Here is a 23,449-nt window from a genome sequence, read left to right as displayed (position 1 = left end):
GAAAAGACCTTGTGACTCATAGCTCAGACCAATTAGAGAATTCACGCTGGCTTTTTTTTTTGAAGGTTTTTAAATCATTCTTTAATTATATGTATATACACATTTAGTTATATAATATATATATGTACATACATATATCACATACGAATGTATAAATATATACATATATGACAGATAAATTCTTACCGAAGTCCTTCCTGATCACAGAATACTGCCTGTTATACTTTTCCATTTCCTATACCTGGTCCATCAGCCTCATAGGACACACTGATCTGTTGACATTATTAATTTTTGAAAAGATAATTGAGAAACATTCATCAAACATTCTGGAGGACAAAGTCCTGTGCCGGTGTTTGTAGACTGTGTTATGTTTGTCCAAAAACAATAATTTCCCTTGATCTCTTATGACATGTAACTCTTAGTGATTAGCTATGGTAACAGAAGTTCACACCGGCTTTTAAGGATGCTGTTTCAGTTACAATGAGCCCTAGCCTGAGTACCAGAGTCTGGAATCTCAGACTCCAAGCCCTGGGTCACATCTGCAATCCATTCAACCTCAGCTTCTGCTGAGGGTCCAGGCTTTGCATCACCTGACTAGTGATTAGTGTCTGAAATCAATGAGGGCCACTCACCGTCCAGGAGGAGGAAGGAGTCCTGGCTGAGGACTTTCCTTCAGTATGACGCTGCCCTGAACTACTTTTCCCTGTTTAATCGGATGATACCGAATTCTTTGGAAACAGATTGTTTTTAATTAGATTTGAAAGTAGCCTCCCGTCACATGCAAATGGCCCAGTGTCCGTAAGACTCAGAGCACTCAAGAGATCTTAGATTCCTAATTACAGACCTCAGATTTTTTATTTTAAGCCAATTGCTCTGCTTCTCTCTCTGCCGTGTAATTCTCTAGAGAACGCGGCGTTGCCTTCCACTCCCAGCTGCCTGACACAAGGCAGGACTGAGTGCAAGCATTAAGCCAGGGCAGCTCCGACAGGCTGACCTCAGAGGTCCCGGCCTGGGCTCACAGCAAAGACAACGGAAAACGTAATGACGAGGAGGGACGATTGAGAGACGAGGACACCAGTTCTTAGGAAAAGTTCTGGTTTTCCTGGATTAAAAAAAAAAAAAAAAGCAGGGCCCCTGGGTGCAGAGGAAATGGAGCTGTGTCACCATCAGACACGCGCGGGCGAGTGTGAGGGATGCTGGCAGGAGCCGCGGCCGACCAAGCCGTCCGTCTTTGGGCCAGTTTGGGGTCCTGGAGCTGCCCTCTCAATCCCTGTCCACTCAACAGACTCCACCCCCTCCCATCCCTCGGGGGATGTGTGCAGCGTCTGCTGTAGAGGCCTCTCTCCTTCAAGCGTGTCCCCAGCGGGGTGTGGAGGGAGACCAAGCAGATCCAGTTACACTGTGACTTCTCCAGGGTGATGTGTCTCAGAGCAACTCTCCCACTCGCTCGCTCGTTCGCACAGGATCCGTGCCGCCAAGCCTGCACTCAGCCCACCCTGAGCCAAAGGCGAGCAGCTGGTAGCCCTTCTTCCAGTCTGGTATCCTTCGGGGACAGTCTGGTTTGTCTGTGTGTGTGTGCAAGTGTGTGTGTAAGAATGCATGTATGTATGTGTGTGTGTTTATATGGGCATGTATGTGTGTAGGTATGTATGTGTGTGTAGGTTTGTAAGAATGTATATATGTGATATTTGTGTGTATGTATGTATATAAGTGTATGTATGCATGTGTGTGTGCGGGTATGTATGAATGTAAGAATGTATGTATATTGTATGTATGTGTGTGCAGATATGTATGAATGTAAGAACGTATATATGTATGTGTGTGAGTATGTAACAATGTCTGTATGTATGTGTGTATGTGAGTATGCATGTATGTATGTATGCATGTATGTATGTGTATGTGAGTATGTAGGAATGTATGTATGTATGTTGTATGTATGTGTGCAGATATGTATGAATGTAAGAATGTATATATGTATGTATGTAAGAATGTATATATGTATGTGTATATGTGAGTATGCATGTATATATCTGTGTGTATGTGAGTATGTAGGAATGTATGTATGTATGTGTGTATGTGAGTATGTAAAAATGTATGTATGTGTGTATGCATGTGTGTATGTGTGTATATGTGAGTATGCATGTATGTATGTATGCATGTATGTATGTGTGTATGCATGTATGTATGTATGCATGTATGTATGTGTATGTGAGTATGTAGGAATGTATGTATGTATGTGTGTATGTGAGTATGTAAAATGTATGTATGTATGCATGTATGTATGTGTGTATATGTGAGTATGCATGTATGTATGTATGCATGTATGTATGTGTGTATGCATGTATGTATGCATGTATGTATGTGTATGTGAGTATGTAGGAATGTATGTATATATGTGTGTATGTAAGTATGCATGTATGCATGTGTGTGTATGTTAGTATGTAGGAATGTATGTACATATGTGTGTGTGTGTGTGTGTGTGTGTGTGTGTGTGTGTGTGTGTGTGTGTGTGCAGATACTGGTGATCTGGCCTAGAGGTCTGCTTTGGAGTAGGCGCTCTAGTTGCTGGCTGTCCCCTCCGTATTTCAGGTGACAGACACGAGTCACCCGTACTTCCTCATCCCGTCCTGCTGATGCTCTGCCCCCCTGAGTGCTGCTGCAGTGCCTAGGGCATTGCTCTCCTTCTTCCTTCCCATCAAGAAGGACAGAATCTTAATGTCCCCACTCTTAGCAGCCATCAAGTGTCCCATCTGGTAAGGCTTGAAGAAACCAGCTCCTCTAATGTCCCATCTCTGTGCCCGGCCTTTTCTTCTCCCTCAAGGTTCCATAAATACTCCGTGGGGACATGGAACTGGGGTGCACACTTCAAGGAGATGCTTCAGAAGGGGCTGAGTCGCTAAACAAATCACAGGACCAGAGCCGGTCTATTCAGTCTCTAGGAAAACATCCCACAATAGATTCTAGGGACCACAGGAACACGAGAGCAGAAGGATGTTAGTAAAAACAAGTGCCCATCGCAAACACAGCATTTCGGCGGAAAGGAACACCGGCGGAGTGGGCTGGGGCCACTTACTTCGGCAGGTTTTCCCGTCTGGGTTCAGCATGAAGCCTTTCAGGCAGCGGCAGAAAGCGGACGTCAGGCCATTAACACACTCATGCTGACACCCATGATTAGATAAGGCGCAGTGGTCTATCTCTGGAAGGGAAACACAGTCCTAGGAATCATGAATAAGTCAACACGGCTAGCCATGGAAACCAGGCTTCTCAGTTCCCATTTCTCCCAAGTGTGTAAAACACATGCCTCGAGATCTAGGCCCTGTGGAGCGCTCTTCAAAAAAGCATTTCCATGTCTAGAGGTCTTTTATTGTTTGCTATTGTTTTCTCGAGATAGGGTTTCTCTGTGTAGCTCTAGCTGTCCTGGAACTCCCTCTGTAGACCAGGCTGACCTCGAACTCACAGAGATCCGCCTGCCTCTGCCTCCTGAGTGCTGGGATTAAAGGCTTGCGCTGCTGCCACCACCACCACCACTACCTGAAGGAGGTGTGGCCTTGTTGGAGGAGGTGTAGCATTGTTGGAGGGGTGTGTCCTTGTTGGAAGAGGTATGTCCTTGTTGGAAGAGGTATGTTTTTGTTGGAGGGGTGTGTCCTTGTTGGAGGAGGTGTGTCCTTGTTGGAGGAGGTGTGTCCTTGTTGGAGGAGGTGTGTCCTTGTTGGAAGAGGTATGTCCTTGTTGGAGGAGGTGTGACCTTGTTGAGGTGTGGCCATGTTGGTAGGGGTGTGGCCTTTTTGGAGGAGGTGTGGCCTTGTTGGAGGGAATGTGTCACTGGGACATGCTCTTTGAGGTTTCAAAAGCCCACGGCAGGCCCAGCGTCTTTGCCTGTCTTTGCCCGCTGCCCTAGGATCATGATGTAAAAATGCTCTCAGCGCCTTCTCCAGCAACCACTATGCTCCCTGTCATATGAACTAATGAACTAATGCTAATGAACTAATCCTCTGAAACTGTAAGCAAACCCCCAGCTAAATACTTTATTTTATGACAGCTGCCTCGGTCTCGTGGTGTCTCTTCACAGCTACAGAACGGTAACTAAGACACCAAGAAAAGGTGGAAAGAGAAACAAACCTAATAAAGTTGTCCCCTGACCTCCACACATGTGCCAAGATCAGCAAGATGGCTGGACACGCCTGATAACCAAGACCAGCAAGATGGCTGGACACGCCTGATGACCTAAGTTGGGTCCTTGGAACCCACATAGTAGAAGGAGAAAACTTCTAATCTACAAAGTGAGCTCCAGAACAGCTAGACACTCTAAAGTTGTCCTGGATCTCCACATATTTACCATGGCACGCAAATATCTACACACACACACACACACACACACACACACACACACACACACACTTAAAAACAAAACAAAACAAAACCAAAAAACCCTAAACATGGCCTGGAGAGATGACTCATCGGTTAAGAGCACCGGCTGTTCTTCCAGAGGTCCTGAGTTCAATCCCCAGCAACCTCACGGTGGCTCACAACCATCTGTAATGAGATCCGGCGCCCTCTTCTGGCCTGCCGGTGTACATGCAGACTGAACACTGCATACATAATAAATAAATAAATGTATGTCATAATACTTTTTAAAATTTAAAGTCTGGGAAGGAAATGAAATGAACTGGGATTAGCCATACTTGTCTCTGGCCCAATGGAGTACAGATGATTTTATTTTATGCAACTTCATTTCTGTAAGAATGGGTTGCCTACAGTAAACTCATCTCTTACTTTTGTTATAAAAATAATTATATCCATTCACGATTACAAAACCAGTTGCCATGGAAAATAACAAACGACATAGAAGAGAGAACAGTGTAGGAGGTATTCAGAGATCTGAAAAGGAAATAATGGGTGAACATGGCTAAGAATACCATACATAGCCAGAGCTGGGCTTTTTTTTTCTTCTCTTTTTCTCTTACCATGCGCCAACACAAAGTAAGTCCTGTAAGGACTGAGATATAAGCCCTGTGTACAACTGTACCTAGCATATGACAGGTACTGAGTAAATCTGGCTGGATGCATAAATGATTATGGCTTCTGCTCCCAGTAGAGTAATAACTCATGGGTATTTTGCGTGTATGCGTGTCTGCGCGCCATGTGCAAGCCTGGTGCCCTAGGAGTCTAGAAGGTGGTGTTGGATGCCCTCGAATTGCAGCTACAGATGGTTGTGAGTCACCATGTGGGTGCTGGGAATCAAACGGGTGTCCTCTGGCCAATGCTCCTAATTCCTGAGTCACCTCTCCAGCCCCACACTGACAAATTTGATTGTGTGTGTATGTATGTATATATATATGTAGTTACAGCAATAATAATAATAATAATAATAATAATAATAATAATAATAAAAATAAATCCCAGCCAATGTGTTTGCAAATGGGGGTTTCTCCCCACTGGGATGTGTTCAGCTGATTTAGGAAAGGATTGTTCTTAAAAGGGGGTGCGTCTATGATTTTGTTCTTTATACTTGATCTTAGCCAGAAGTGATTGTTTTTTGTTTTTTATTTTTCAAGACAGGGTTTCCCTGTGTATCCCTGGCTGTCCTGGAATTTGCTCTGTAAGCTAGGCTGGGTTTGAATTCAGAGATCCCTATGCCTCTGCCTCCTGTGTACTGGGATTAAAGGCATGCGACACCAGAGACCACGTCTTGCTATAGAGCCTGGATGGCTTGAAATTTGCCTCATAGACCAGGTTGGCCTTATACCTGCAGTGCCTCCCCAGGGGTGGGGTTACAGGTGTGTATGGCCACACTCCGCTGTGGCTTCTGGATGCCACTAATCTCTGTTGAACTACATTACTTGTTCAGGACATGGCACATTTTGACCCAATCACACATTAGTCATGCCTGGTGTATTACCTTGACTAGAGTACTTTCTACAGACAACACAGGTACAGTCACTCGTTGGCTCTGATTTTTAAGTATGCTTTATTTAGAGAGCTGACTCAGCACTTAAGAGTGCATATAGCAGGGCTGGAGAGATGGCTCAGTGGTTGAAAGCACCGATTGCTCTTCCAGAGTACATGGGTTCAATTCCCAGCACCCACATAGCAGCTCATTAACTATCTGTAATTAGTTCCAGGGGACCTGACACTTCTACACAGGCAAAACAACAATGCAAAATAAATGAGTAAAAATTAAAAAAAGAGTGCATATAGCTCTTGCAGAGGACCCAAGTTTGGTTCCCAGCACCTACACGTAGTGGTTCACAAACCCCTATAATCCCAGTTCCATGGACTCCAGCACCACCTATTGGACTCTGTGGGCATTTGCGCTCACTTGTGTATAGAATATCCCCCAACAAATATCTTAAAAAATAAAATATAGGGATTGAAAGGTAAAGAACTGATTTTATTATTATTATTATTATTTTACTAATCTTTTGAAAGTGCTTAAGAACTGGATTTTTTTTTCTTCCAGCATGAGAGTTCTTGGCCAGGTGGCTGGGGCTGTGACACCTCAAGAGTCACCAACAAGGTGGCTGGCTGCCTGGCTGCTGCTGGGTTTGTCCCCCACGTCTCTGTCCTTGCCACTGGCTGCTTCTCAACCCGTGCCTGTCCTGCTGTAGACAGGACACTCGGGTGTACAAGCGGGTTTTCTCCTTACTTCCCTCGTCACTTTCTAAGTATTACCAGGCTTTTCCATCTGGCTCCTGTTAGCACCCTGGGATGGTGGGAAGGGTGGCCTTTCTAGGGGGGCATCCACCCTAATGCTGCTGGCCTGGACCTCACAACTTTCCCAGCATTCCTCTCTGCCCACGCACTGGGCTGGCCGGCCTCACGCTCTTGCCTCCAACATGGCCTGAAGATAGCTGGGCTGCTGGCTCCCAGCCTGGCTGGTGAGACCTCCCAGCTGTAAGAAGCCCTGACTCCCAGCCAGACCTCTCCCAGTTCCTACCTCAGGATCTGATGGGCAAAGCTTGGACCCCCTCGTCTGCACCACTCTCGGCTTTGGGATAGGATCTAGTCATAAGGGGACACGCTGAGGCGGTTTTGGGGGAGATGGTGCCGTTCTGGAGATCAGCGTGGGAGTGAGAGTCAGGACTCTTCCAGGGAGGAAGCTCTGAGAGTAGACAGATGCATTTTCCCCGTTCCCTTGACCATCGGGCAGTGCTTTCCTCCACCCTAGTCCCACTGTAGGCCCTGGGTTACGTTCATCCTGGGCTGTGTGTGACTCAGCTGCTCAGTGTGGCATTACTTGTGTCCCTTCCAATTCCAATAGTCGTCTTGAGTTTGTATGTACCTCTACGTTTAGTCAAGACATGCCCATTAATGCTGAAATTCTTTGAGGCCGGTATTATCTTTGTGTTTGTGTGTATGTGTTCATGTGTGCGCAGGCGTACGGGTGTATATGAATGTGCGTGTACTCGAGTGTGTGGAGGTCAGAGGTCAACACCGTGTGTCTTCTTCACTTGCTGTCCATCCGATTCTTTTGAGTCAGGGTCTCTCTCTCTCTCTCTCTCTCTCTCTCTCTCTCTCTCTCTCTCTGAACCTGGAGTTCACCCATTTATCTAGAATGGTTGGAAGGCGAGCCTCAGGGAGGCTCCTGCTTCCACCTGCTCAATGTGTGCCCTTTTCCACAGGGGTACCAGAGAGTCGAGCCTCATTGCTGGCACGGCAGTCACACCTTTAGCAATTGAGTCACCTCCCCAGGCCCCAGTATCATCTTTCATTAGCTGGGGGTGGCAGCATCGGCAGCGCATGTCTTTAATCCCAGCACTCAGGAGGCAGAGGCAGGAGGATCTCTGTGAGTTCGAGGCGAGCCTGGTCTACAGAGTGAGTTCCAGGGCAGCCAGGGCTACACAGAGAAACCCTATCTGGAAAAACAAACAAAACCTTAATTAGAACCTGGCAATTTGACCAATCATTTCTACAAACCATCTCATTTAGTCTTCAAGGCAACGGTGTGAATTACCATCCGGTGACTATCAATCACCCCCTGCTGCAGTTGAGGTTTGCCCAAGATCACCCAGAGAAAAGGCAGAAATGCTGTGATGGGAAGCAGGAGCACAGGGTCGGGCTTTGATGGGGGGTGGTGACTCACCATTGGCCCAGCAGCCACAGCTCCCGGCCACAGTGACAGCCTGACCTTTGTTCAGAATGTGTGGTCTCTTGGGTGGGAATAGATGGACAGCATCTCGCTGAGAACTGCTCCTACTCAACCTCACATTCCCCCCAGAAGGAAATAAAGAACTGTACATGTAGTGGGCACGGAGGTCTAAACGCCCTTCTGGTCTTATTGTAACACTGTTTCCTTCTTTTAGCATCAATAAAGAACTGTGCATTTAGCTATGTAGTGGGCATGGAGCTCTAAGTGCCCTTTTGGTCTTGTTGTAACACTGTTTCCTTCTTTTAGTATTCCCCGGCTCCCCTGCTGCGTGTGGTGAATGACTGCTCACTTTAAAATCCTGCCAAGGTCTGTCTGCATTCAAGACTTTGCCTCCTTCATCTCTAATGGCTCATGGTTGGGGCTCCAGTAGTTTGGAGGTAGCATGTCCCTGCCTCTGGGGTTTTAAGCTACTGGTGTTAAAAGATTAAAGAAAAGGAAATCAGAGGGAGGCTTTTGAAAACATCCACAGGAGTACACACTGGATGGACCTTTGGAAGGTGGAAGGTACACAAAGTTTTTATCAATTAAAATCCTATTTTTTGATACACATTGCTTCGATGCCTTATTCTATTTTTTGTTTTGTTTTTGTTTTTTCCAGACAGGGTTTCTCTGTATAACAGCTCTGGCTGTCCTGGAACTTGTTTTGTAAACCAGGCTGGCTTCAAATTCACAGAGATCCTCCTGCCTCTGCCTCCGCAGTGCTGGGATTGAAGGCGTGTATCACCAATGCCCAGCCCTTATTTTATTCTGATCATTAAAATATCACTGGGCCCTAATACTTCAGAGGCAGGCATCTCTTAAGTGACATGTCTACTGTATTGAAGGATAATAAACTCCCCACAGAAGCCCCAGAGTGTCCTCTTGCCCCTTTATATTTAGAGGAATAATTCTGGCATCTTTTTTATAAAACTGGTGCTCATCTTTAGTTTGTAGGCATTGTGTTGCAATTTAGGAATTTAAATTGATTTCAACACTTACGCACATAGCTAAAAATCAAATAGAACTAAACAGACTAAAGAAAACTTGGGCAGTTCACCTCTTCCCCACCCCACCACCCCAAGAAACCACATTCTGTTCCTTCTGGCTCAGTGATTCTCTCTGGTCGTCATGTGGAGTCAGAGCTGGAGCCCACAAGCCACAAAGCTTCGGTGAACATACGCTCCAGGCCCTGTTATAACGAGAGGCACAGCCAAGCTGAGGTAGCATGGGGGACGGATGCGGGATTTGATTGTTAGCCCGCTAAGCACACGCAGGAAGAGCACGCCTGCACGGAGCCTCCAACAAAAGACGCCTTCAGATATTTTGACTGGGGAGACATTGAAACCAAGTAAGCCACAGTCTTAGGACGATTTAGAAAGGCTTAATGGAGGAAGAATAAGGGCGGAACCCCATGACTTAGCATGTGGTAGTCTATACTAGGGAGAGTTCTATGTCCACAGTGCCCACAGCAGTTGTACTCTGTGTGTGTGTGTGTGTGTGTGTGTGTGTATAACTTACTTGTGCATGTTTTCTTATCTGGGTTAAGAGCAAATCCCTCACGGCACTGGCACAGGTAGGAACCTTCAGCGTTTACACACTCGTGCTCACATCCATGATTTTCTGAGGCGCAGAAGTCCACGGCTGCAGAGAACAACATACATTTACATATTAGAAGTGCAGAGAAGTGGACAGCGGAATGTCAGAATACCTATAACAAATATAATTAGAATTAATATTGTCTTCCCCAGCAAAGGGCATGGATTAACAAACATTCCCCAAGATCCCCCTCCAAAAAAAATCAAGATTTTTTTATATTAGGTTTTCATTCCAGAAGATAAAAACTATATGGGCAATTACATTTAAAAGTCAGAGAAATGCAAATAAAAATTATCACAAGGTGATGGGGGATGTCCTTCTGTATATGTTTCTCTTATTGGTTGATGAATAAAACAGTTTGGCCAATAGAGGCAGGAAGATAGGCGTGACTAGGAGATGAGGAGAATTCTGGGAAAGGTAGGTAGAGAGAGCCCATGAAAGGATGCCATGTAACCGACAAAGGAGTAACAGGTCCAGGCATTCTCTGATAAACCAAGACCACATAAAAATACATAGATTTATAGAAATGGATTAATAATTAAGACAGAGCTAGTCAATAAGAACCACTAGCCATTGGCCAACAATTTTATAATTAACATAAGTCTTTGCGTGTTTATTTGGGGCTAAAGTGGCAGCAGGACCTGGCGGGAAAGAAAACTCCAGTAACAGCAAGGCACATATATACCTCCTGAACTAGGGGAAACAGAGATGAGGTCAAACCTAATGGCAGGTGTGGGTGTCGCTCAATGACAGCACACTTGTCTTGTATTCAAGAGGCTTTTAAGACCAACACCATAAGAACAAACAACAAACAGATGAAGACCCAACGCAGTAAGACAGCACAAACAACATGTCAGCATAAGTCCTCATCAGTCCCATAAAAATCCACTGAGCATTTACTACGTATCAGGCCCCGTTTTAGATGCTAGAGACGGAGTAAATGGCAAATGAGACCCCACCCAGTCTGTAGGCGTTAGCCTCGGTGGTGGTGGAGGTGGTAACAGACAGAAGGCATCGAATAACACAACCCATTAGGAAATGGAGAATGTTCTGGAGGAAACAAGAGTGAATAGGACCCATTAGGGAAGGACACTGGGTGGCAGAGGTGGTCACAAAAGGATTCTCCACATAGGTGGCTGGCATTCCTGAGTGAGGTACCCGCCCCAAGGGCACTCAGGAGTGAGCATCCCAGGGGAAGAGGGTAAATATAGGACCAGGAGGTGAGAAGATGCCCTGGGCCAGTGCAGAGCAGGGAGGGAGGTAGAGACGAGAGTGGTGTGGTCCAAAGAGACATGTGGGTTTCAAGGACATAAAGCACTCTCGACCTCAGAATTGGAGTCCGTGGCTTACAGAGGTAAGGAAGCTAAGATGAAGACACTACGGTCAGCCGTAAGCAGTGTGGCTGATGAACACGGCAGGAACGTGGCTCAGGAGGCAAAGATACAGCCAGGCATAGAGCTCTGGGTCACCCCCTGGAGCCTACATGGAAAGAAAGGTGGACACGGTGGATCACATCTGCAACCCCAGCGCTGCTATGGCAGGAGGCTCAGAGGTCAGCTAGCTGGAGTGTGCAGAGAGCTTGCCTCACAGAAGGGAAGATGGGAGTGCTGCACAGGACTGCTGCAGCACACACACACACTGCATACACACACATACACACTGCATACACACACACACTGCATACACATATACACATTGCATACACACACATACATACTGCATGCACACATACACTGCATGCACACACACTGCACACACACATAATGCATACAATCACACACTGCATACACACACATACACACTGCATACACACACATACACACTGTACGCACACACATATTGCATACATACACATACACACACACTGTATACACACATACTGCATATACACACTCACTGCATACACACTACAAACACACACATACTGCATACATACACACTGTATACACACACTCACTGCAAACACACACTCACTACATACACACACTGCACACACACCACATACACACTGCCTACACACACTCACTGCATACACACACACTGCATATACACTGCATACACACACTCACTGCATATACATAAACTTCATATACTCATCGCACACACACACACACACACACACACACACACACACACTGCATACACTCCAAACTGTATATGTCTAGTGATTGTAGCCTTTTTGCTAAAGCAGAGTTCCAAAACGAGAAATGAAAATTCTTTCTGCATTCAAGTGATAGGACTAGATGATATATAGATAGATGATGGATAGATAGATAGATGATATATACATAGATAGATGATAGATAGATGATATATGTATATAGATGATAGATAGATAGATAGATAGATAGATAGACAGATAAACTCCTTTCCCTGAGTGTTCATAACCAATTCTTGACAAATCAATGCTTTCCTTTCTGCTAAGACTTCTGGGATTTCATTTGGCAGAGGCAGTTGGAGCCGCTGCATATTAGACTATCTGTATATATCTTACCCTGATGTATGCTTATAAAGTAACTGCACTGGAACGCTTGTGCTCTTGAACACCTTTGTTCTTCTACAGACCATGTGGCATGTCTATAAGGCATGCGTGGTTGTCAGGGTGTGGTCTGTGAACTGCTTACATCAACAATCATTTGCAAACTTGCCCTTAATAGTAGTTCTCAGGACCTGCCCTAGACAAGTGGAATCAGAAACTCTGGGTATGGGAACCTCGAATCTGTGTTAACAAGCCCCTAGGGGATTCTGATGCATGCTAAATTTTAAAAGCCTCTGTTAAAAAGCAAGAACATACTGCACATGCCATAAAAATTAAGCCAACAGCTTTAGAGAGTCTTGAGGTTATGAGCCGATCAAAATTGCTATGAGAACAGCAATTTTACGCTGTTATAAATATAAAAGATAGGAACATTTTTTTCCCTGTAACATCAACAAGGATTCTGACCCCAGATGATTTTTCAGAATTTTTCAAATCCTGTGCCAACTTAAAGAATTCCAAACTGAAAAATCAGACAATATGTCACGGGAATTAATTATACAACCAAGATTTTAAATATCATATTTTTTCCAAATAAGCCTACTTAACATTTTGAAAGTATTAGTAAATATAGCTATCATTAAACGCACACTTGTTTTTAAACAAAAACAATTTAGATACATTTGTATATATGTAGATGTTTGAGATGGAGTTGTTGTTTTGGGGTTTTATGGCAGGGATAGAGTCTCAGAACATAGACTAGGCTAGGGTTTAAGGCAGGAATAGAGTCTCAGAACGTAGACTCGCCTGGCCTGGAACCCATAGCAATGCTTCTTGAGTGCTTAGATTACAAGAGTGTGCCACCATGCCTACCCAGCTCAATGTGTAGCATAGGATATCCCCACTCAGTGTATAGTGTAGGATATCCTGGCTCAAAGTGTAGTGTGGGAAATCCCAGTTCAATGTGTAGTGGAGGATATCCCAGCTCAGTATGTAGTGTAGGATATCCTGGCTCAATGTGTAGTGGAGGATATCCCAGCTCAGTATGTAGTGTAGGATATCCCAGCTCAGTGTGTAGTGTAGGATATCCCAGCTCAATGTGTAGTGTGGGATATCGCAGCTCAATGTGTAGCAAAGGATATCCCAGCTCAGTATGTAGTGTAGGATATCCCGGCTCAATGTGCAGTGTGGGATATCCCAGCTCAGTGTGTAGTGGAGGATATCCCAGCTCAGTGTGTATTTTCCATCCCTTAGCCAACCACAGGACACTTTCACAGATGAGCTTCTCCCAGGCCTTGATTCTCATGCTGCTTTATTCTGTGTATGCACTAAGACAGGACTCAGTGACTGTAGGTTCCTAAGACCCCAGTCTATAAAAACCTCAAGGTTTCAATGCTATCCATTCACTCACTGCCAAGCCACTTAGGGATGGCAGCTCAGGCCACCACTCAGCAGTTGGATGTGAAGAAACCCATTTTCAGTCATGTGACCCTCAAAGAGTTTTAAGGTCCTGGGAGGTCTATCTAGTCCACTCAGCTCTGGCATCCGTCGCTAAATATGTTAGATCTGTTACATAACTTCCTTAGTTGCAAAACTGTATTTGTGTAAAGGAAGACCAAGGCTGGGGGCAGATGCATGCAGCTCCTCTCCAAGCCGGCAGCCTCTCTGTTAAGAGAAGCTTTTTCTTTGAGAGTAGCCTTCCCACCAGCCTGGTTCTAGAGCCCCATCAGTCCCAAATAAACACACAGGAGGCTGTATTAATTATGAAGCTGTTGGCCTTGCTTGTTTCTTACTGGCTAGCTCTGACTTAAGTAATTACCTCATAATTGTTAATCTAAGTATGTCTCTTACCGGAGAATAGTTCCGGGCTCCTACCTCATGGCGTTACATCTCGAACTCCCTGTGTTTCTCCTTCCCAGAGTTCTCCTGGACTCCTAGTCCCTCCTATCTTGGTTCCCTATAGGCTCAACAGTACTTTATTGACAAATGCACAGGACTTCCCCCAACACCTCTCCACTGTTCTAGATCCTCACCTACGGCCACAAAATCCCTTCCGTCCTCTCTGCCCGGAGTCTCGATGTGCTCCTCCACAGACGGAACGATCACAGCCACTCCTGGCTATCATGTCTCGTCCAGGCAGAGGGCTAAAGTCCAGAGTCACGAGTGAACCTTGCCATATCCGGGCTCTGCCCGGCGTGTGAAAAAAACACCCAGCCGTCCCCAGAGACAAAGACTAAGTAAGATGGGCATTCGCCATGATGCTTTGTCATAACAACAGGACACGACTGAAGATTCCCTCTCCGTCACGGTCTACAGTTCCTCACGAGCACATTCTCTCCCCCGCCCCCACAGCCTTAGCCTATCGTTGGTAGATAATTTTTCTTGCCCTTGGTTCTTCCTGCGTCCTGTATGTGGCTGAGATTAAAGGCTCAGTCCTCCATCCACGGCTCACTCAACTCCTCATCAACGGGCAGGAAATGATGGCCATCGTGACTAGTGCATGCCGGGAACGGTACTTAATTAATCCTCTCAAACCTATGCGGTAGGTGTTATGACTCCTCACTGTGGACGAGGAAACCAAAGCTCAGAGCTTTACATGAAATAAAGACGTGTTTCACCGGGAGTTGGGATGTCAGGCTTGAAGGTCCGGATGTCTTCAAAACAAGTGAAGACACATAGAACAACAACAACAAAAAAAACCCTAAATGGACATTAAAAGGAATGAGGGGAAAACATGTCGCTTCCTGCCTGCATTGTTGGCTTTTGAAGTTTCTCTCCTGCCCTGGGCTGTTTCCTGTTCTCTCTCTCTGACATGTCCTTGCCTTGTCTCATAATTCCAACCTTGCATTGCTTAAAACTCCAGGCTGTCTTTCCTTGAATCCATTCTCATCTCTCTTCCAACACTGTAACATTCTCCTCAGTCTCAGAAGCTCAGCTTCCTACAGAAATGATCCCTGATAGCCGGCGTTGGTGGTGCACGCCTTTAATCCCGGCACTCGGGAGGCAGAGGCAGGCGGATCTCTGAGTTCGAGACCAGTCTGGTCTACAAGAGCTCCAGGACGGCCTCCAAAGCCACAGAGAAACCCTGTCTCGGAACCCCCACCCACCCCTCCAAAAAATAAAAGAAGCTCAACGTCATGAGATTTCAGTTGTGTCCAACCCAGGATAGCCATGAAGCAGCCCAACACGAAATTATGATCTTACTTAAGACATCACGAGGCGACTTCTTTGTTCTGTTTTTGGGATATTCTGTAGCCCCTGGAGTCTTCGTCTTTGAGACTAGTGCCTTTGTTAGGCTGCTTGTGTAGCTTCGATACTGAAAACACGGTTCCACCTCCAAACCCCCACTGCCCGTCACGTGGGCTCTTGGTTGCTCATCTGTCCAACGGCTACTCTTCCTTCTATGTACAGATCTTCTAGCCTAGCTCCTCGGGTGTCTCTCTTCTCTCCCTCTGTCCTCCCCCAGGGGCCCTACGATTCACTGCTCTCTCAACACAGACCGTGGCACGTCGTGACGGTTGAGAGATTTGACTCCCTAACTGAGGCTACTGGCCACAGAGCTCTACCGGGGGCTCATCTCACATCCGCTTCCCACAGAGGCTCGGTCGGTGGCTGTCCAGGAGAGCTGTGAAGATGGCAATGCTGGGTCACATCAGGATACACAGTTCCTCTTGGCTTACCATTCCCCTGCTTGACCGCCTAATAACAGCCAAGACATTCTTGGCATTTCGGTTGTGAGCCTAGCCCTTTAACGGCTGGGCCATCTCTCCAGCCCAAGACGTTTTCGTACACGCTTGTAAGCGTCAGCAGGGAAGACACCCGTCCGGATGAATACGGCCCAGCACTTCTGCCGGCAACCGCAACAAGTTCTCTCTCGCTCACTCTTTCTGCTCTTCAGCAAACGTGGAATTTCAATCTCACAGCAGAATCCCCAGAGACACAAAGATTCTCTGCCACACTGGGACAATTAGGCAATCATTTGGTAATACAGAGAGGACTGGGTCCCCCACTACCCTCGAGTTTCCCAACCTCCCATGAGCTGGCCTCCTGCTCGTCTATGCCCTGCGACTCCATAAGCTCGTAGTTTCTTCCATTTCCTCCTCGACTCAGTCAGTCAGAACCGTGTTCCAGACTCCTCGACACTTGTTCCCTGTCCTCCCTCACAAGGGCTCCGATCCCCACCTTTTCTACCTTTTTCCTTATTATTTTTAAAATTTAAATTAGAAACAAGGTTGCTTCACATGTCAATCCCAGGTCCCTCTCCCTTTCCCTCCCCTCCTCCCACGCCCTCCCACCATGCCCCCAACACCCCCTCCCCATAGTCCATAGTCTGTCATTTCATCCAGGGCAGGGCCTAGACCCTCCTCCTTTTTTTCTATCTTTAATTTTTCAATTCACAAAGTTCCTACTTATTTAACAACAGGAAGGGATAAAAAAAACAGTGACAAAACTAAACAGCATAACTTATTCTCGATCAACGTGGACAAATGTTTCGTAGTGGACATTTTTAGGGAGAGTATGGTAGAAATGTAACGAATCATTAGCAGTGGCTTTCTCTTCCTTTAAATATGAGTCGTCCAATAAAAACTAATAAAGCAAATAATAAGAATTGGTGGTGAAATGGCTTCCTTTCTGATGAGGGGCCTACAGAATACCCCGCCACTCTGTCAATGGCCACCACCAGTAAATTAACAACCCCCCATGCCAAATAAATAGCCCTAAGGCTCAATAAACCGATTCTGTTTGCTGATCTCTGATGAGGGTATTTTTTTTCAAATCTAACGATGAGCGAGGTCAGGCAAGGGAATTACAGCTAATCAGGAAGGTGCTGTGTACTGGCCTCTTGCCTTCCCACCCATCTTGTGTTGGTGGCCACACCCTTTGGGCGTGGTTTCAGGTGCAGATTTGACCCATTATAAGGTAGAGGAGGGGAGAGGAGGGGCTCTCTTGGGCTACAGAGAGGGTCCTACGGACAGAGACCGCATCTTCTGGAGCAGGAAGACCGCATTGGGTTATTTACTCTTATCTGTGTAAGGGCTTCCTTAATAAATACCTAATTGTCATTTATCTTGGGTCTGGTGGACTCACTTAAACCCAGCCTTCAGTGCTGCACACATGTTGGGGTTTACTGGCCTGCTCTGCTAGGGCTAAGGAAAACTACACCCGTCTCTCAGCAGATCACTCAGTGTGGAGTGGCCGAGTCCGGAGAGTGTTTAACTGTGAATCTGTGCTTGCAGTTTTAAGCACCTTGTAGGAATCCCTTTTCTGACTCTTGTGTTTGAGGCTTTTTGTTTCCTCTGACTATGATGTCAATGCATACAGTTGGGCCTTTCACTGAATTGCAGGTCCAAAATGAAGGATAAGGCCACCGGCGTCTTTGAGGTACTACACAACACCTCTACCCATCACCAAGTAAATCTCATATGCAACACATGAGCTGTATAGTTAGGTCCCCAGACTATGCTCCAAATCCACCCTGCCCTGTTGGTGGAAGTTCCTGTCCTAGCCACCAGTCTCTAAATAACCAATACAGAGGCTTACCATTAATTATAAATGCTCGGGACAACAGCTCAGGCTTGTTGCCGCCTAACTCTTTAACATTTAAATTAACCCATATTTCTTATCTACGCTTTGCCAAGTGGCTTGTGGCTTGTTACCTCGTTTTCCACACATCTTTGCTTCATCTGCATCTTCTGGTGTCTCCTCCGACGCCAACCTTCCTCCTCCCAGCATCCTCAGTTTATCTGTCTAGCCTATTCTTTTTGCCTGCCTATCAGCCAGTCAGTGTTTCACCAAACCAATTCGAGTGACGAATTTTTACGAGTGTACAAAGGGAGTCTCCCACAGCCCAGTCCGTTCCAAGCCGTGAGGTAAACAGGCAATTATATATTTACACAGAGCAGCATAAGCACAAGCTTCGTGCAGAGGATCTAGAATGAGCAAATACTGACCTCAAGCAAAAACGAAGTCTCTAATGCTCGAATTCTACCTAAAAGCTAGACGGAAGAAGCGACTACTTCGTCAGAACCCAAAGGGACTGTTCCGGGTTTTGTACATGTTGTTGCGCTCTGCTGCTCTCCTTCCTATAGACGTATGCGCCCTTCCTCGGCACGCAGGGCTGAAGAGACACCCACCTGCACATTGCTTCCCATCCTTGGCGAGGGTGTAGCCACCGTAGCACTGGCAGACGAAGGAACCCGGGACGTTCACACATAGCTGCTCACAGCCGTGGTCCTCTGTGGCACACAGGTCCTGGACTGAGGCAAAAATCGCACCATTAGCACACAAGCATTGAAAGAGAAGTGTTTGGCCGGGCCCACAGCAAATCAACTCTATAGCGCTCACTGCGGTCACCTTGAATAACGCCGCACGTTTTAATATATCCTCATCGTAGAGAACCGTGGGGCAAATCACCTAAGAGGAAAATCCACCTGCAGTCTTACCACACTGAGCGGCCACTGCTGACACCGTATACATTTTAGTGTACACAAAAACATTCCTTGCTTTTGGTTTTTCAAGACAGGGTTTCTCTGTGTAGCCCTGGCTGTCCTGGAACTCACTCTGTAGACCAGGCTGGGCTCGAACTCACAGAGATCTGCCTCCCGAGTGCTGGGATTAAAGGCGTGCGCCACTGCAGCCCTGCTGATGAGATTATCTTCAAAGTTGGAATTATATAGAAATTCTGTAAATAATTTTAGTTAATATCAACGTCGTATTTTCCGCTTTGAGCGTATTTTGAGGGCTCATGAGAGCCGAGTTGTGAGCAAGAGCGTCTACAAGCTCCCATAAGCATCATTCCCAGCCTTAGGGCAAACGCAGCATCATCAGTTACAGGAGATGACTTTGCTTTGTGTAGCCTTTAACATCATGCTGATTAAGGCAGCCAAGGGAGCTACAGAGTCACCACTCTGCTGGAAACAGGGAGTGGTGGTGGTTTGGATAAGAACGGCCCTCAAAGCCAAGCGGTGGTGGTGCACGCCTTTAATACTGGCACTCGGGAGGCAGAGGCAGGTGGATCTCTGTGAATTTGAGACCAGCCTGGTCTACAGAGTGAGAACTAGGACAGCCTCCAAAGCCACAGAGAAACCCTGTCTCGATAGCCAAAAAAAAAGATAAAATAAAAAGAATGGCCCTCATAGGCCCACGGATTCGAATGCTTGGTCACAGGGGATGGCACTATTAGGAGGTGTGGCCTTGCTGGAGGACATGTGTCACAGGGGGTAAGCTTTGGGGTTTCAAATGCTCAAGACAGGCCCAGTGCGCTCTCTTTCTCTTCCTGCTGTGTGCCAATCAAGATGTAGAAATCTCAGTTCCTCCAGCAGCATGCTGACATGCTGCCGACCATGGTGATAATGGGCTAAACCTATAACCTGCAAGCCAGCTCCAGTTGAATGATGTCTTTTGTAAGAGTTGCACACCCCTTTCATCCCAGCGCTCGGAAGACAGATCTCTGTGAGGTTGAGAAGCTACACAGATAAACAAAGAAGAAGAAGGAGGAGGTAGGAGGAACGAGGAAGAAGAAGAAGAGGAAGAGGAAGAAGAAGAACAAGAAGAAGAACAAGGAGAAGCAGAAGGAGAAGGAGAAGGAGAAGGAGAAGGAGAAGGAGAAGGAGAAGAAGAAGAAGAAGAAGAAGAAGAAGAAGAAGAAGAAGAAGAAGAAGAAGAAGAAGAAGAAGAAGAAGAAGAAGAAGAAGAAGAAGAAGAAGAAGAAAAGATTTGCCGTGGTCATGATGTCACTTCACAGCACTAGGTCACTGACTAAGTCCTCATGGCAAGTTCCAAGCACAACCTCCATCCCCAGGTCCCATCAACCTTTCCTCTACTTGTTCTGACTACAGGAGAGGTCTGGAAAGTTCTCCATGCACTGACTCTACACATTGATCCCCGTAACAGGAGAGGAAAACGGGGAAGTCAAGCAAAAGCAACCACGAGAGGAGCTAAGGGAGATTTCAGGGAGTGACGGAGGAGTGACTGACTATTCACGGTCTCGTTTGAGTCAACTAGTCACCACCACACATCCACAAAGTGCTGAGCTAGCTAATCACTGACACACCACAGTGCATGGGCGTGTCTCCTGCCCTGGGCATAGGAGTATGGAGAGGATGGAAAGGTTAAAGGCACCTTCAGCCCACCACTGACTCAGCCTCTCCTTGGCACTAAGGGGCAGACATGATGGTGCTGTTTCCTGGCAAGGAGAGTGCTCAGCCACTGCCGTGAAATGACTACCTCTACCCACAGTCCCGCCATTAAAAAAACAAAACAAAACAAAACAGAGAAAGCCAGAAAGCATTAAAGGGGACTGCATACACTAAAGAGAAGTTCCTTTGGTTAAAAAGTGTGATAAAGCTCAGTTATCCAGAAAGCTCTGTCAGTCCCTGACTCTCATTTATACTCTTTTTTTTTTTTTTTGAGACAGGGTTTCTCTGTATTGTTTTGGAGGCTGTCCTGGAACTCACTCTGTAGACCAGGCTGACCTTGAACTCACAGAGATCCACCTGCCTCTGCTTCCCGAGTGCTAGGATTAAAGTCATGAGCCACCAATGCCTGGCTATACTTTTTTTTTTTAAAGAGGGGACCACAAATGCAGTCCCCCACTGCCACAAATTATGCAATTGAGGGGAAACTGTAGGGGTCTGGCTCATCCAGAGTGCAATGGATAAGCCTTACCGTGGGAAAACCACCTTCATCATCACGGTATCTCTCCTGCCAGGTAAGTATTCTCATTCATAATTAGGAGAAAAAAATAAAATGTCTGCATCGCTTAAACAAAGCTTGATTTTATTTTTCACCATGAGTGCCTGTTTCTATGTGCCCACAAGCACAGCTGCCCACAGAGAGTCGGGGGTTTCAATCCTCCGGAGTTGACATCACATTGTGAGGCGCCCGACATGGTGCTGGGAACTGGACTCGGGTCCTCTGCGGGACACTGTTAGTGGCTCGGCTGCCTCCCCAGCCTCATCATTATCTCTTGCTAAAATGGCTTTCATTGCCCGGTGGTGATTGCACGTGCCTTTAATCCTATCAGTCCCAGCACTTGGGAGGCAGAGGCAGGAAAGATCTCTTGTGAGTTCCTGGGACAGCCAGAGCTGTTACACAAAGAAACTCTGTCTGAAAAAAAAAAAAAACCACCCACAAAAACCCATGTATAGCCGGGCGGTGGTGGCGCATGCCTTTAATCCCAGAACCCGGGAGGCAGAGGTAGGCGGTGTCTCGTAAAAAAAAAAAAAAAAACCCATGTATATATTACTAAATAGACAGTGCCTTGAGCAAAAGGTGCACGGTGCCTGAAGAATAACAAGGGAGGGGTCCTCTGACCTCTGCAGACATGTACACACATCTGCAGGCACACACACACACAAGTAACATCACCTACTTGGTCTTTGAATTTTGTATTGTCCTTTTAGATAAACACAATACATTGATGAAGAGATAAAACCTGACCTGACTCAGCATCTCTATTAAGTAAATAGAGCACTTTCTTTTACTTTTTACTTTTATGGGTATGGATGCTTGCCTGCTTGTGTGTCTGCGCACCGTATCCATGACAATGGAGTGCCCCAGGAGGACAGAAGAAGGCATCCTCAGGAACTGGGGTTACAACCCTTGTGAGCTGTCACGAAGCTAAACCCAGACACTCTGGAAGAGCAGCCAGTATTCTTTACCAGGGAGCCATCTCTCCAGCCTGAGCTTAAAAAATATAAATTAGAGCTGTGTAGTGGCATCTTGCCCTGCCAGTGACCAGGCTAGCTCGGTCGGTAGAGCAGGAGACTGTTAATCTCAGGGTCGTGGGTTCGAGCCCCACGCTGGGTGCCAATTGCAGGCAGGGGTTTAAATGAGTTCGCCAGACCCGAGATAAATGATAAGTAGGTGTTTTTTAAGGGAGGGACTTACACAGATAAGAGTAAATAACCGCCCATGGTCTTCCTGCTCCAGAAGATGCAGTCTCTGCCCTTCCAATGCTCCCCACAACTTAAAGCAGCTCACACCAGCTCCTCCCCTTAAGGGGTCACATCTGTACCTAAAACCACGCCCAAAGGGTGTGGCCACTACTACAAGGTCACTGGCAAGGCAAGATGCCACTACAGAGCTGGGTGGTGGCAGCAAGGGCGCACACCTTTGGTCCCAGCACTGGGGAAGCAGAGGCAGGTGGATCTCTGTTGAGTTCGAGGCCAGCCTGGTCTACAAAGAAAGTTCCACAACAGCCAGGACTGTGACACTGAGGAACCCTATCTTGTGAAAACCAAACTAAATAAAGTAAATAAACGGAAAACCCAGACTGTCACATATTAAAATGCTCAGGTCTAAGGAGAACGGAGGCTGAGGGGACATGCCGATACGGAAGACGGACTCGGCAGTCGGGTTCTGCTCTGGGAATTCCCTGGAAAGTGGCAGACGGGGCGGGAAAGATGGCAGACACCAGATGGCTGAGGGCCCTCCACTAGCCTGAGGAGTCGAACTCCGTTCAACAGACGGCAGGGCCACCCTCAAGGGAGAGACCCATGACTCCATCCAAACCGTGCTTTGTGCTTTTGCAAGTGATATGTCTGGCGGCATCTGTCACAGATATTCCCAGCTCTGGGGACCTCACCCGACTTCCAGCACTGCTCAACGAAAACTGTTGCTTTGACTGAGAACCGTGATGTGGCCGGGCTTTGACGGGCCTGTGGACCCATGGGAAATTTGCCTCTTGCTGTGAGGAGATTGACTGACGTGCTCAGAGCCTTTGGCCTTGCTCGCTGGCTGTCAGTCAGTACACACCTGTTCTCTTCCTTCCTGGCATGTATCATGATATCAGCGGTCATACGTGTTCATGCAGTGAGGCAGTCATGGGCTTCCTTACTAGACCCTAAGTCCCTTTTTGTAGGTGGCCAGCACTGTGCACCAAGTCCTGCAGCTGCTGGGGTCCCAGCTCACTGGCTACGACTGTTCCTAAGCCATCTCTGCAGGGCAGCAAGAGTATCTGTAGCCCCTCCCTCTACTCCAAGTGTCGCCTGGCCCCCTGTGGGCCATTAGAAACCCTGAAGAGCTAGAAGGGGTGGGATTGAGGGCTTTCATATTCATATTCATTTACGTACAGTTGCATGTCTTCAAAACTCTTAAGAAGAGCTTTTATTATAACAGGAGGAAAATTAGTCTCTTACTAAAGAACACCTCCCCTCACTACACCCAAGACAGGGTTTCTCTACGTAACAGCTCCGGCTGTCCTGGAACTCACTCTGTAGACCGTGCTGGCCTTGAACTCACAGAGA

At 46.7% G+C, this 23,449-nt stretch overlaps 1 protein-coding gene, 1 non-coding gene and 1 pseudogene across 4 annotated transcripts in view; 1 reads left to right on the top strand and 2 right to left on the bottom strand.

Moving 5' to 3' along the window:
- The window catches only part of Matn2 (matrilin 2), a 124,247-nt gene that overhangs the window by 24,949 nt on the left and 75,849 nt on the right, over nucleotides 1-23,449 (bottom strand). For all 3 annotated transcript variants that reach the window (XM_013115330.3, XM_005072655.4, XM_013115329.3), the window contains exons 5-7: nucleotides 18,335-18,457; nucleotides 9,647-9,769; nucleotides 3,074-3,196 (exon numbers count right to left, since the gene is read on the bottom strand). In XM_013115330.3, the coding sequence (XP_012970784.1) occupies nucleotides 3,074-3,196; nucleotides 9,647-9,769; nucleotides 18,335-18,457 (369 nt within the window). The remainder of the gene's footprint in view (nucleotides 1-3,073; nucleotides 3,197-9,646; nucleotides 9,770-18,334; nucleotides 18,458-23,449) is intronic.
- LOC121133758 lies at nucleotides 20,769-20,918 on the bottom strand (annotated as a pseudogene).
- Trnan-guu lies at nucleotides 21,938-22,010 on the top strand. The gene has a single exon. It is a non-coding gene; the product is annotated as a tRNA-Asn (tRNA).

The sequence above is a fragment of the Mesocricetus auratus genome, unplaced genomic scaffold (genome assembly GCF_017639785.1).
Source record: "Mesocricetus auratus isolate SY011 unplaced genomic scaffold, BCM_Maur_2.0 Super-Scaffold_100023, whole genome shotgun sequence".
NCBI classification, from domain to species: Eukaryota; Metazoa; Chordata; class Mammalia; order Rodentia; family Cricetidae; genus Mesocricetus; species Mesocricetus auratus.
This window is presented reverse-complemented; position numbering and strand designations above follow the sequence as displayed.